General features: G+C 41.6%; 2 protein-coding genes across 3 annotated transcripts in view; both read right to left on the reverse strand.

The window, feature by feature from the left end:
- Positions 1-14,382, reverse strand: part of CALN1 (calneuron 1) — a 269,840-nt gene that overhangs the window by 171,986 nt on the left and 83,472 nt on the right. The window lies entirely within an intron of this gene.
- LOC137146567 (S-adenosyl-L-methionine-dependent tRNA 4-demethylwyosine synthase TYW1-like) overlaps positions 7,510-14,382 on the reverse strand; it is a 196,118-nt gene continuing 189,245 nt past the window's right edge. Inside the window, exon 16 of the mRNA XM_067537926.1 lies at positions 7,510-7,643. Coding sequence (XP_067394027.1) covers positions 7,578-7,643 — 66 coding nt within the window. The 3' untranslated portion in view covers positions 7,510-7,577. The remainder of the gene's footprint in view (positions 7,644-14,382) is intronic.

A 14,382-nucleotide genomic window follows, 5' to 3' on the forward strand; every position in this document is an offset into this window, starting at 1 on the left:
CCACTTGAGCCAACGAGAACTGTCTGAATGGTATTCAGGAAACAACATGGAGAGCTCTCTGCAGCTCATAGAACACTGACAATCACATGAGTGTTAAGCAGAGACTGTGTAGCCTTGTGGATCACGTGCCCACTTTATATTTCAAGAGTGCTTCATTCATAGACTGGTAGTGTTGTACGTTTCCAGTGTAAAATCTTTCCTATCTGCTGCCTCTCTCTCCAAGCCAATGAATCACTATGTTACTAACACTTATGGCTATATGGGGCTTTTAAGGAAAGGATCCCATCTCTCCCTGTTCCCCACGTGCTCCAGTGAGCTAGTTAATGTGCTACAGACCCTGACCAGTAGCAGATTATTGCCCCCCGAGCCAAATCAGTTGCACTGACCAATACATTGGAGGCTCTTCTTTGCCCTGCTCACTCGTCACGCCGAGAGAGCAGGGATATTGGGTGCATGTTACTCATATGAGCCTGAGCCCCTGGTTTGGGGAGGCAGCACAGGAGAATGGGGTTTCTCTTACTCCTCCATAGATTGCAACAAGCATGCATAGACCAAGCTACAAGCTGGCACTGCATTATCTTTATTACATAGTACACATTTCCATGTCCAATGAAAACACTTCAACTGTTGAACATAACTCCCCCGATGTTAATGAGAGCCGAGCTGATAGACCATAGGCTGGCTGCATTTCCATTACATTTTACACAAGGGTAGGGTTGGAATTTATTGATTTTTCATTCCTTTGCTTTTCCTTTTCTCTTTAGTTAACCCTTAAAGGATCAAGCCTGCTTTCCTTACATGTTACCCCATCAATCTTAGTAGCACACTGGAATGAGTAAACCAAGTAGGATTTGGTCCATTATTGTTCTAATCAATTTATAGAACTGAATTCCCTCTTTAGGCTTATTTTTTCCCCCAGAAATTCCCAAAGATACATCAAATTCCTGCCATCCAGTAGCAAAAGCATCTGCTTTGTGGTTTGAAAATAATAATCGGAAAATGAATTGGAGTTCTATATTTATATTTTTAATTGTTTACGGCTCAGATTCTAATCTCCGCTACATCTGCATAAATCCAAAGTAACCCCAGTGACTCTGGATTTCTGTCCACAAAACTGAGATCAGAATCAGGTCCTCCTCTCTCTTACTCTGTGTCCTTTAAACCACGTTACTGATTGTGTAATATCTTGTGTTTTATAAGAATAAATATTAATTACCAATTTTGTTCCTACATATAGATGCATATGCAAGCTCTACAGTGTACAAAACAGACACAAGTACATGGAAATGTGTGTTTTTCATTAAGGGATGACATTTTCAGAAATCACTAGTATGTCATCTGCATTATGTTTCTGCAAATGATACAGAGGGAGACAATATAATCCCAATGTGACAAAGTAATACAGTGAAAAATTATTAAAGACAGAGAAAATTGTTGTCACAGACAGGCCTAGCTGCCGGCTGGTAATTGGTGATAGTTATCACTGTCAGCACTGAGCCATCGCTCTACTAACAAGTGGATCACAGTTTGAAGTAATTTGTCATAAACATGCTGCAGATCAGCCAAAATTATTAATCAAACATTGGGTATCACCCAGTCCAGAGGAGGGGGCTCAGTAAGTCCAGGACTGGAGTGGTTTTGTGGGTTTTTTTCTTTTTTATCCATGCACCTGCTTTTGAGCTGCACTTTCAGTGGTAAAGCACAGACTAAGCAACCCTATGGATACATAGCTATGAGCTACCATTTAACAAGTGACCACCAGTCCTAGGAACATATCGGCAGTATTTGCCACACCAGATTAGATCACTGGTCAACCTGCAGCAGAACAAGGGAGAGGCCAAGAGGCAATCAAATCAAGTCAATGTATAATTTTAGAGAGTGCTGACATTTAAAAAATATCTCCCCTTTATAAGCTATGTAATGATTTCATAGACTCATCAGGTCAAACTGTAGAGGTCTTTAAATGGTCAAACTTCCATTGAAAACAGTAGGAGTTTTCCTCAATTGAGGAAATTAAAACCAGAAAAGATCTATTAGGTCCATCTAGGCTATCAACCTTTCAGTGCAGAATTGTTCCCGACAATATACTAAGTGTTCTAGCCCTCTGTCTACTCCAGTTTTAAATGCCCCAAGAAGTGTAGGTTCTAAAATTCCTCTGGGAGAGTTCACTAATACTTCATCCCCAAAAAGGTCTCACAATTAGGACACATTTTCTGACTTTCCACTTACATTTTCTTTTTGCTTAATTTCATCCCATTATTCCTAATTAAACCTTCTTCCACCATCCCAAACAATTGCTACCCAGTCTGGACATTTATACCCTTCTAACAATGGTTAATTATTCCAGAGGTAAGTTGTTAAACTTTCTCCTTTATCTCACTTCTATATTAGATGATTTCTTTTGAAGTTTAATCAGCAATTTTTTGAGCTAAATAGCTAGATTTAATAATTAGTGAGTGGGTTCTGCTTGAGGATTTATGATCCTTCTGTGCAGTGCTTATTGTGTTTGCCAACTCATTTAATTGATGTTGATTGATTCGGTATTTGCAATGGGGCAGAAGAGGAACCATATGAAAGATCATTGGTAGTTTAGGAAACAAACAGAGAACAGTGCTTGTTTTGTGCTAAGAGAGGTAAGGCAGACCCGGTCCAGCTTTGTAATAGCCCAGTTCTATTGTCTTTGCTCACACTGAATAATTGTACCTTCCTCCACAAGAAGGATTGGTTTGAATAATCAATCATGGAATAAAGTGCTACTTAGCATAAATAAGGGTTGCAGTGTCAGGTCTAAATTATCCAACTGTAGCATTGCTTAGAATATTTGTAGACAGTAGAAGGATGCTTACTAGAAATGGGCCTGAACAACAAAACTTCTAGCAGATCCACATCTCCTGGCTGCTTGCCAGGATCATATGGATATAATCTCACTTAATCAGCTTTCTTCCATTGCAGGGCCTGCAGGCACTAGTGTACCTTGGTCCCTCCTATTCTCTTCCTATGGCACCCAATGATTTAGTCTCCTGTTGACTGTAATACCTTGGTCTAATTTCAGTTGTTGGGTTTGGTGTGCGAGTGCTAGGTGGTGGTGGTGGTGGTCTGTGATACATTGGAGGTTAGAATAGATAATCTGGGTCTCTTCTGGGCTTACATTCTATGACTGACTCTATTTCCATCGCCTCTATGTGTTTGGTTCCAAAGTTTCAGTTCAGCCCATTAAAGAGATGGGACTAGCTAGAAACATCAGACCTAGGTTTAGCTTCGGCATCCAACCGCCTCTTCCTATGTTTCAAAGTCCAGGGTTTTGATTCAGGCTCATCGACTAGTGCTAGCTAAGTCCTCAATCTTGTAATAGGTTCCCACCCAGCATGAGGCTCACTGCAGGATAGGGAGCTTAGAAATCAGTTTGATTTTGCAGGTCCCTTTAGTAAACTCTTTCAACTTGGACAATAAAACAAGAACTCCTTTTAATTAGAAAATAAACTTGTAGGTAGCTGTGACAACACATCTGCTCATTACCAATTGCAGCTCCAAACACCTGTGACTTAGAGAGGGTGAGGAAAACATACCACAAGGACCAATGTACATTTATGTCTTTCACCTCAAGAAGTAGCCTCAACTTCCAGTGATATCTTGCCAGATCTCAAGTGGTGGCAGAATGGCCATTGAGCCTGAGAAAAAAGCACCCTAAGCTCATGCCTTTGACCTCGGTGTTTTTTAGTAATGTTTATATAGACTCTATATATTGAAAATGGAATAAAGGTGCAGTCCCATGCCATCCAAGGAAATGAGACGACTGCTATCTGAACAGGCCATTATCTGTATGTCTGCACTGCAACTAAACACCACAGCTGGCCCATGTCAACTGACTCGAGCTCGCGAGGTTCAGACTTGCAGGGCTGTTTAATTGACTTTCAGGGCTCTGGGACAAGCGGAGGGTCCGAGAGCCTACTCTCCAGCCCAGGCCCAGACATCTACATCACAATTAAGCTGCCCGAGCCCCATGAGCCTGAGTCAGCAGGCATGGGCCAGCCATGGGTGTTTAATTGCAGTATAGACATACCCTATAAGGCAATATGTATATATATATATTATATATTTACAAGTGAGTTTCAGTGAGGAGTTTTTTCTGTTATCAAAGATAGCCCTGTAATTTAATGAGTCAGATGTTCTAAATCTTTTGTTGCTTTTCATTTTAAACATTTTTAAATGTTTTGCTGAGAATATGCTTATTTTTAGACTTCCCATCGGCAAGAGACATTTTCCCTGTTTTGGGGGGGTGGAAAGCTCCATTCAGACATTATGTTAATTGAAAGTTTGACTGTTGGAGAGATTTCTTTTTTCTTTTACACCTAACTCCCAATGCACATCATGATCTCTCAGATAGGAAGCGATGGCTCCTGACTACATACCTGCCTACCTGGAATGCAGCAGATCTATGCGCCAATCTCATCCCTTCCTGGGCAAATTATTCCTGCAAGGGGGTGGAAGGCTCTGCAAAGGAGAAGCCCATGTAGGGCCCACCCTACATCCAGGAGGACATGCATGGGTGTGCAGACCACCTTACGCCCCTGTCCAAGAATGGCTCTCCGCAGCAGACCTGTAGTGTGGGCTTCCTATAGGTTTCAGGTAGCGAGCCAAAATGGTTCAGCCAGCCTCCACCACATTCACTTGCTGCTGTTAGTGGGTTTACAGTCCACCATCTCTCTGCAATGTCTGCCTCATTTGGTTATTAGGGGCAAACCTGCTCCCCAGAACTCAGCCCAAGTAGCTGTGCCAGATTCTGGAGAGATGCAGAGGGGGCAACGGAAGAAGAAATGCACCCCTCTCCCTGGGGGGCAGAGCTGATACTGTAGCCTTGAGGCTCCTCTGGGGTCCAAAGGGGGAGGAGAAGAGGTGCTACCTCCACCCCATATATTGTCCCTGCTCAACTATTGCATGCTGGTGCACAGGGATCTACTGTGGAGCTCAGCTCTGTACACCCCTCCCTTTGCACAGCATAACTACTTCAGAACTACAACTGGAGGCATCGGGCAGGCATAGGATTGATTCCTTTAATTGATATTTAATCAAAAGTTAGCTAACCTCATACCTGATGTGTGTTCGGTTTGTTCAAGATGCCCCAGTTGAGCTGCCAAACCCCTAAATCCTGACATAATAACAGTCTGCCCAGATTAGGACAGCATCTTCTGGCATACGTTTACAATTTTGCTGAATTACCATAGACCCAATGGGACAACTGGTACAATCCTGGCTATTATTTCTCAACCCTGGCCATTATCTTCCACAAATGTCACAAACAGGTCAAAGAGCATCAACCTTCAGTGCTGGACTCGCCAACAACTCACGTTCACTGACACCATGAGTCTAAAGCAAGAGAGGCAGCATTTTGTGCCATGCAATTTATTGAAGTAAATCCATGTCCCATGACCTCCTTTCAGCTGTGCTAACCTACCAAACTCTGCCATGCTGGTGCTACCTTGTGTCATTAAAGCAGCTGTTCAGGGATTCCAGTGATACATACGCCACAAAACAATGCAACTCTCTGACACCTGGTCTAAACCTCTCTTTTTCACTCTGCCCTTTCAGACATGGGATTCATGATCAGCCACCAAACAATACCATGCAGTGTAGCTTCATCTCTTACTACTACCTTGAAATTGGACTTTTCAGAAAAATTAGTTTAAAGTAGACCTCCTCTCCCCCAACAAATGGTCAATTTTTGTGGTTTTGCAATCACATTTTTGCCCATTACAAAGTGCTATCAAATGCTCAAAGTAAACAAACTAATTAAATAGACTAAAATAAACTTCTAATATCTATCAGCTATAGTGATTTTAGATGCTTCTTGTAACAATATTAGGTAACAATTTTTAAAACAGATGTGCAAACAGATAGTACCCCCTCAAGAAATATATCCATCCCCTGCTATCACAGACTTGTAGATGATATCAGCACACTGAGATCTGGATCTCAGTGCATGGTACTGCTCACATGCATAAAATTTAGCATGGACATAAGTGTTTGCAGTGGCCAGTGTGAATAAGACTGATTTGTCCTGTACTTATTGTGTGATATGCCCAGTCACTCTGGACACAAATTGAATTTTCAACTGTGAACACCTATCAAGGAATTAACTAATTTTTGAGTTTCTGGGTAGAATAACTGGAGACAAAGTGCTGACAATCAAAGTGCATCAATAATCAACTCTTGAAATTTAGTGAAGAAAGAAAGAAAGAAAGAAAGAAAGAAAGAAAGAAAAATTCTGATGCAGTCAAATCTTTCTAACATTAGAGCAGAACCAGCAAAAATTCTTCCTAAGTGCATTGAAATAGAGCTTAGCAGAGCATGTATCATGATTCCTTGGTGAAGAGAAAATACACAGTACACAGTGTCTTTCAGCCTGCCTGCAGGAGACAAAATCCCCATCTAGAAAACCCAATAAAATGTATTTCTTTTATAACAACTGCATCAACGCTATATTGTCTCTCTAAAAAAATGGAAGTTACTCTGAAATCATCCAAAACATATTTTTCCAAAGAATATCAAAAGTGGATGAAAAAAAAATATAAAAATTATTGCCTGCAAACAGCTGAAACAGATGGTCAGTATGATGGTGGAATCAATGAAAAAGTATTGAAGATTATTGGAACTCAGCAAACACTAGTCAGGGATTTAATGAATAGAAAGATTCAATTTGCAGGGTATATTTTAAGAGGTTCAGCAGGTGAAGTGTGTTTATGGGTATTGGAAGCAAAAGTGGACGAGAGAAGAACACAAGGCAGAAAAAGAAAATCTTGGATGGATGATGTGGTGTGGTGGGTGGATTAAAAGGAATATTTATTCACAAAGAGATTACTAGACGATCATACAGAATGGCCTAATATGGCTGCAAATGTCTACTTATGCATACACCACATAAGAAGAATATGATTAAGGTCAGTTAGTATCAGTTTTATTAAAATATTACAGTATGGAAGGAAACCTCTACTGCAATGGGAATTACACTGTGATTTAGGTTAATAAAAACTGTATATTATCAAGGTCCCACCAGTCACTGCCCAATCAAGTGCCCTGCATCATCCCCTAGTCACTGTCCAATCAAATCCTCTGTGCCATCTCCTATCATCACTTCCCTACAAATACACAATCCTCCAGAACATACCCATCAAGTCCCCTAGCGTCACTCTCCTGGTGTCACACCCTAACCAATCACCAACATCACCCTCAGCCACTTCCCTATCTGATGCCCAGTGCAATCCCAGGCGATCATGTATAATGATCGTAGCAGAAACCAAGCTTGAGAAGAAAACCACCACCACCCAGGGCTAGACTGTTTTGTTCAACCACCAGCCAAGAACAGGGAATTCACTCCCCTCCCCTCCCCCCCCCCCATTGTTAGTCTCACAACATATTGATTGCATTTTGTAAGCAGCCCATCAGGAAAGTTTGCATTATTGCATAGAATAGTTTGGGATTAGAAAGAGACTTGCCAGACACGGAATTCTGGTTGCCTGCTTCTCTATAGAGGTCCTGAGAGCTTCTCCTTTTCCCTGGGAGACTCTCCCCTTTGATCATCTTCACACTTTGGCTGTCCCTCTCCACTTTCTTCTATCAGCCCCCTCAGGTAGATGAGATGGAAGGTTCTGGAAGATAGGTGACCAGGGGGACATCAAAGCCAGCAATGTGACACTGCAAGGAGTTGACAGAAACTTACCGCATGCACTGTACTAGTTTATTATTTATTTAAACTACACCTTTTAATAATGCACACCATCCTTTCACTGGGCAGCAAGACAACCACGGCAGCACAACAGGGACAAAGAATGAGTAGTTGCAGCTGTAAGCGATGTTTAGTTATTAATAAAAGCTTGATATTACCACAGAATATTAAAACCCAAGTTAAATGACATGCTGTCAGAGAGAGTCGCACTATTTACAGGTATGAAGAACCTGTCTCATTTTTCTTGCACTGCACACAATGTCCACACAGACAAAATGACAAGCCCAGGGCTGGATTCAGCCACAGCCCCACAGTGATGGGAATGTTAGAGGTGTAGCACCGGAAAGGGGTATTCTCAAAAGCACTGAGCCAGATACCGGCACAATGGTTCCGAACTCACTGATACTGATGTAAATGGGGAGTAACTCCACTGGAACCTATGAGCCTGGTTCTGAATGTGTTTACATTGATGTAAATCGGGAGTAAGGCCACTGCAACCAGTGAACTGGGGCAAAAACCAGGGAGAGATTAGAATCAGGTCCAATATGCAGATGAGTGTGCAGGGTGCTATAAGGTCCAACATGCAAGACTCCCTCAAATCTCTCTGTTGCTGAGTTCCCCCTCTCTGACTGTCATCTACCAGCCCCCTCCCTCATGCCCTGTCACTTGGTTTTTCTCTGACTTCCAGTACATCAGCGTACAAACCTAGGAGGTGTCATAGGCCCCTGCGTACCTGGAATACATGCGTTCAGAACAGAGAGATAAGGGGTAGAAAAACGAAGCAGAAAGCTGATTGGTTACATCTAATTTCAGACGACACACACAGTACCTTTTTACCTGTAAACAGCATGAGTATAAAAAGGATAGCTTTAACAGTGTAACCTTGATAGCACACATCCTTTGTAAGGTGAATTTAATAACACTGCACGAGACGGTTTTCCAGAAACTGGTATCACACTGAACCATCCTTCCTCTACTACACTACTATTGACTTTTAGCAATAAACCTGACAGACATTGGTTATTTGGCCTCTTGAATATATTTCATACTGAACCAAAGTGTGGTCAAGGAATTGGCTATATAGTTAATCAACAACTCTTGCTTCCTTCTTCCCTGCCAGAGATGCAGAAGTTTCTCATCTGATTTCCTCCAGGCCCTCCACGTGCCCCAGTGACCCCATCCCATCTCCTGATCGCCCTAACACCCACTCTTATCCCCTCTCATACCCTTCTCCTTAACCTCTCACTCTCCTCTGGCTCTTTCCCCTCTCACTATGAGCAATTCCACCCTTGACCCCACTTGCCCCAGCTCCCTTCTCTCTTTCGTCTCTAAGGTCATTGATTGTGATGGGGGCTCAACAGGGCACTGTCCTTGGTCCCCTTCTGTCCTTCCTCTACACTTCATCTCTGGGAAATCTCAAACATAAAGTCAACTACCATCTCTCTACAGACAACTCACAGATCTATTTCAGACCTGTCTCATTCTGTCCAAACTAAAATCTCAGGCCTGTTTCTCTGACACCTCCTTGTGGGTGTTTAGCTGTCAGCTCAACCTCAACATGGCTAAAACAGAGCTCTTAATCTTCCCCTTTCCCCCCCCCCACCAAGCTCTCCTGGCTACCTCTTTTCTTGATCACTGTGGACAACACCACCATCCTGCCCATAGCTCAGTCCCATAATCTGGGCATTTTCTTTGACTCAAACCTCTCTCCAGAGCCTCACATTCAGGTTATGTCTAAATCTTTCCAGTTCTTTCTGTATAGCATCTCTAACATATGGTCTTTTCTCATCCATCCACACAGCTAAAACTCTCATCATCTCATTCTTTTCTCTGGCCTTGACAAACGTCACCTTGCTCCACTCATATCCATTCAGAATGCTGCTGCAAAGACAATTTACCTCATTTTGATCATGGCACCCCTTTTTGCCACCAGTCCCTTCACTGACTCCCTCTTCTCTAGAGAATCAATCATAAATTATTTGTCTTCAATTGCAAGGTCCAACACAGCCAATCACCACCTCCCTATCATCTCTCACTCACTAGAGAGAGATGGAATCTGACCTCTGATCCCGGAGGACTGCCTCCATCACCCACTTGTTAATTTTTCAAACAGGCGCCTTTGCGCTGTCTCCCATGCTACCCCTCACTCTTGAGAGGAGCTCTCTGTAAACATCTGCAAAGCTACCTCATTAACCTCCTTAAAACTCTCGTTCTATGATGCCTACAAAAACTAGAAAACAGTTAGCCCCCTTGTATGCAGAGACCACTGCCTGTCATGTTGACCAATATTATCTATCTGTCATCTCTTTGGGACAGGGACCATCTTTTTGTTCTGTGTTTGTACAGTTCCGGGTACCATGAGATCCTGGTCCATGACTACTGTCCTAAGCATGACAGTAATAAAAATAATAAATGATGATGATAATAAACTAGACTCCATAAGGTTCCATTTGAGCTTTGGATAGGTTCTCACATCTTTCAAACTATTTTGCCCATCCCTACGTATTGCAATGCTGGGTTTTCAACATAACTCTGATAACTGGATTCTTCCCTCTCTTCATACTTGTGCAGACATAGCACTTATGAAGAGTTCTCTTACTAATAATGTCTGAGTCTCAGTTTTAAAAAAATTGAGTATTTCACTCAGCTAGCCAGCCTCTTAATGCCAGCAAGAAATTGCTTTTTTATAGATAGCAGCTGATCTTCAAGATTGGTTAGCTAATCAAAGCCACAATGATATGAGGAACCCATCAATCAGTAGGCAGCACTGAACAACACAGAGAGAATAAGACTGTCAATGGTTGTAAAAGGATGAACTCAGGAGAACCATAGAGAGCTCTTGTGGTCTGTAAAGGTGTGGGCATATCTGCATGCCCCCACGGCCAGGTGTGGCACTGCAGGTGAGACCCATCTTATGTTCCTCGATGGGCATCAATAAGTTAACAGATTGGGGCAAGGAGAAGTGGACACATACTATCAAAGTAGTAAAACCCTTTAATAAGGTTTCAAGATAGGAGCAATTACAATGACTGTTTTTCATAAGTTCAGTGCTCCTAACCGTAATGTCCTCAAACAAAGTCTGGTCAGGCTAGTCTCTTGGAGCCTGAGGAAGAAACCACCAGCCATTGAAACCTGCACAGCTCTCTCCTCTCTCCCTTGACAGCTTCCTGTTTCTGTTTAAATACCCCAGCCCAGGGTGGGGCAGGGACTCCTTGATTACACCCCAGCTGTCCCTGGTCATAGGCTCCAGCCTGTCCCTTAAAGGAGTAGTTCATGCCTTCCCATGTCCCCCTAGTCTATACCTCAGGTCCCGAGTTTTAATCTTGGTTTAAAAGACCAAACAGTCAGCTCTAGCAGAATTGTTTCTATGAAGTTTCTAGACGGTGCCATTTAGGAGACCATCCATATTAAACCCTGGATACCCAAGAGGGTTTCATTCCATCCACAATTCTGTTGAACTTTACACATTACAAAAATCTACATGTAGCAATTTCCTTGGCTCTCTGGTAGAATGCACAAAAAATAAGAGAAGAATCCAAAGCTGTTAGAAGAGCTTCTCTTTACAAACATTTCTGACTATAATTGCCATGTGATAGGGACAAAACTGTCAGGCGACTGGGACAAAACAACTGAACACTCGCATTGAGAATTTTCTTTTATAAGCCTGTTGAAGTTTGAGCCAAGTTTCCCCAACAGCATTATTGTGAGAAAAGAATATGCTTTGGTATCAAGGAATGCTTTTAATTGCCATGACAGTATGTGTATTTGAGAAGATGTTAAAGCAGATTTCAGCCAAAAACGTTTAGCAACGCATCTAAGTGAAACCACCACTTGGCGAGAGCAAACCAGAGAGTTACGGCCTGGATTCACCTCTAACACAAGAACGTAATGGTTTCTTTATGTTATATGCTCTACTAATCTGGATGTTGGACCAATAGTCCTGATGATTGTGCAGCCACAGAAAATGTGACCCTCTGGAAATAGTCTCATGAATTTATTGGCACCTGTTCCAGTAACCGCATTTACAAACTCCTGTCTCAAGAGACTGCCAAAAGTACCACGTAATGTACTGATTACAGTTTTGCTCCAATTTTATCAGAAGGGCAACCCCTGCACATTAAGTTTGTGCTCCTCCTCCTTCTCCTCCCTTCAATATATACAGGAAGCATCTTTAATATTCATAATACAGGTCTTGTCTACATTGTTTTTCCCGAAAGATGGATGACTGCAGAAGTAGCAGTAATGTAGTGTGACAAGTAACAAAACAATGTAACCTGATGGAGGGAAGGAAGAAATACAGTCAGACTGTTTAAAAAAAAACCTTAGTTTTTTGTTTCATTATTGTTAAACCTATTTTATTCAAACAACTAATAATCCACTGCCAGAAAAAATACTTTGTTAAAGATTCAACACACACACTCCTAGTTAAGTGCTGAGAAAGCTTCTCTGAATCTTTCAAGACAACTGCTAACAGAAACAGGAAAGATAGAATTTGATATTCCTGCTTTGTTTGGGTTTTTTGCACGGTTAAAAAACAAAACCAGAAAAAGAAAGAAAGAAATAAAAAAGACCTTAGACCTTTCCAGACTGCTAATTAATAAGACCCTCACAAGGCAAAAATCCTTCTTATTTCTCTGAGTAGGTTCAATTTTTGTCTGTTCCTTTGAATGCTTTCTTAAGATACATTTCATTGTAGTTGAACTCAGCTTGCTTGTAGCTGTAAAACCAGCATAGAGGTCTTCAGGTTTTTTGGGTGATAGCATCATCCTTTAAACTGCTGAGAATGATAGTGATCACTAATCAAGTTCAGCTGGCTACCCAAGCACTGCAATGCTTCTTGTCTAAAGTTTTCTTTTCTTTTCTCTTTTTGCTTTTTCTTTTCAGTCTGTCATGCTAAATGTAAAAACCCTGGACTGGTTTACAACACAACATGCCAACTCAAACTCAACAACTCATTCAGCATTTCTTCATCTTAATGTATTCATTCAATAGGGTTTCATTTTAGGTGGCACTGCCTTAAAAATATGATGCTGGGAAAAAGGCAAGAAAATCATAAACATACAGTATATCTGGTGTAAAGCAAATTAATGGAGAGCATCTTGGTTAGTTCCAAAACAGATGATATAATCAGATGGAACAACAACTTTCTTTCTTCCCATAATAGCAAAGATGCTATTGCAAAATGTAGACAGAGGAGAATGACTTCAAAGATCTCAATATCACGGCTTCTGTGGGATGGACACCTCTACATACTGGGGATTTTCACATCTGTTCTGTGATTCAAATAAATTGTGGTTATTGGGTCTTATTAATAGCTCAAAACCTAATACTATTAAATTGGAAATAAACAGCTGTTGCAGATTTGCTCTCTTTGGAAAGTAGATGATATCAGGTAAAGTGAACTCAGCCTGTTTAGAAGCCTTTGGTCAATTCTTTCGTTGGATATGGAGCCTTTCATTAAAATGGTATGAAAAAAGCCCCCACTTTGGATTCCTTCTCTGTGATATTGAGGCTGCTAGATTTCTATGCTATCCTGGTCAGTTTTACTTCACTTTTCTATTGTTCTATTCTATACACATGCTTTATGTCGCCCTCATCGCTGTAGCATCTGAACATTTTCCAGTAGTGCACTGAGCGGCTTCCAGTGGCACTGATTTTGTTTTGGGGAATTTTTTTTTAAAACGTACACATTGCTCTGTGTATATATTAGAGAAAGCAGGTCGGCACAGAACACTTCGCATTTGGAGCACTGGTGGTGAGTGGAAGGTGATAAGGTTTGTAATGGTCATTAGTTCGTGTAGGAATTAATTCATTCAAAGTCTAGGATGAGCTCCTGAGAGAGTTCCTTCTCCTGCACAGATGAGTTTTACCCTTACAATAGAAAGTTCCATTTTGCCAAAATGGCAGAGCAGCTAATCCAGTGGTGCTGTGTCTCAGAACTTTTCCCTTGCTTGTAGTTGCCCATCTGATCCCACTATGATTAATGGTTCACTCACTTTTATCATTAAAGGTAACACCTACTCTTTTTCCATGTACAACAGGACTTATTCGTCTCACCCTACTGACCCACAGCTACTTTCTCACTTGCCCCTTTCACCTGTACCAATATTTGACCTCATCCTGTGAACTGTCAAATGAGAAGACCCACTGAAATAGTTACTTACTCATATAAGGATTATTCATGTAAGGCTTCCATGACCTGCCTTGTTCATCTCACTGGCTGGAAATAGCATTATCCAAAACACAATTGCATTGCAGCAGAAAGAACAAGGTTTTAATGGATTATCTGACATAATGGACCGGATTATAATTTTACTTCAGTTTCATACCAGTGTATCCCTATTCTCTTCAGTGGAATCAGTACTGATTCCTACCAGGGTAAGCAATAACCAGAACAAGACCTGGACGGATCATCTGGGGCAACACATTTCTAAAATATTGCCTGTTTCCTAAGAACTGAGATAACAAGGGATACTTGTAGGGAAACTTCCCTTCAAGCCACCCAGGTTTACCATCTCCAAGTGGTAGATCCTCCAGCCTGCAGTGAATGCTTTAGGATCAGCTGGATGCCATTCAGTATTAGCATAAATCTGGAACCACATGATGCTAGGAAGAGATTGTGCTGAGTAGCCAGAAAACTCCTAAAGAATTGAGCAGTTTGG

Source organism: Emydura macquarii, unplaced genomic scaffold (genome assembly GCF_026122565.2).
Source record: "Emydura macquarii macquarii isolate MOO-44397 ecotype Brisbane River unplaced genomic scaffold, CSIRO-AGI_Emac_v2 contig_450, whole genome shotgun sequence".
NCBI classification, from domain to species: domain Eukaryota; kingdom Metazoa; phylum Chordata; order Testudines; family Chelidae; genus Emydura; species Emydura macquarii.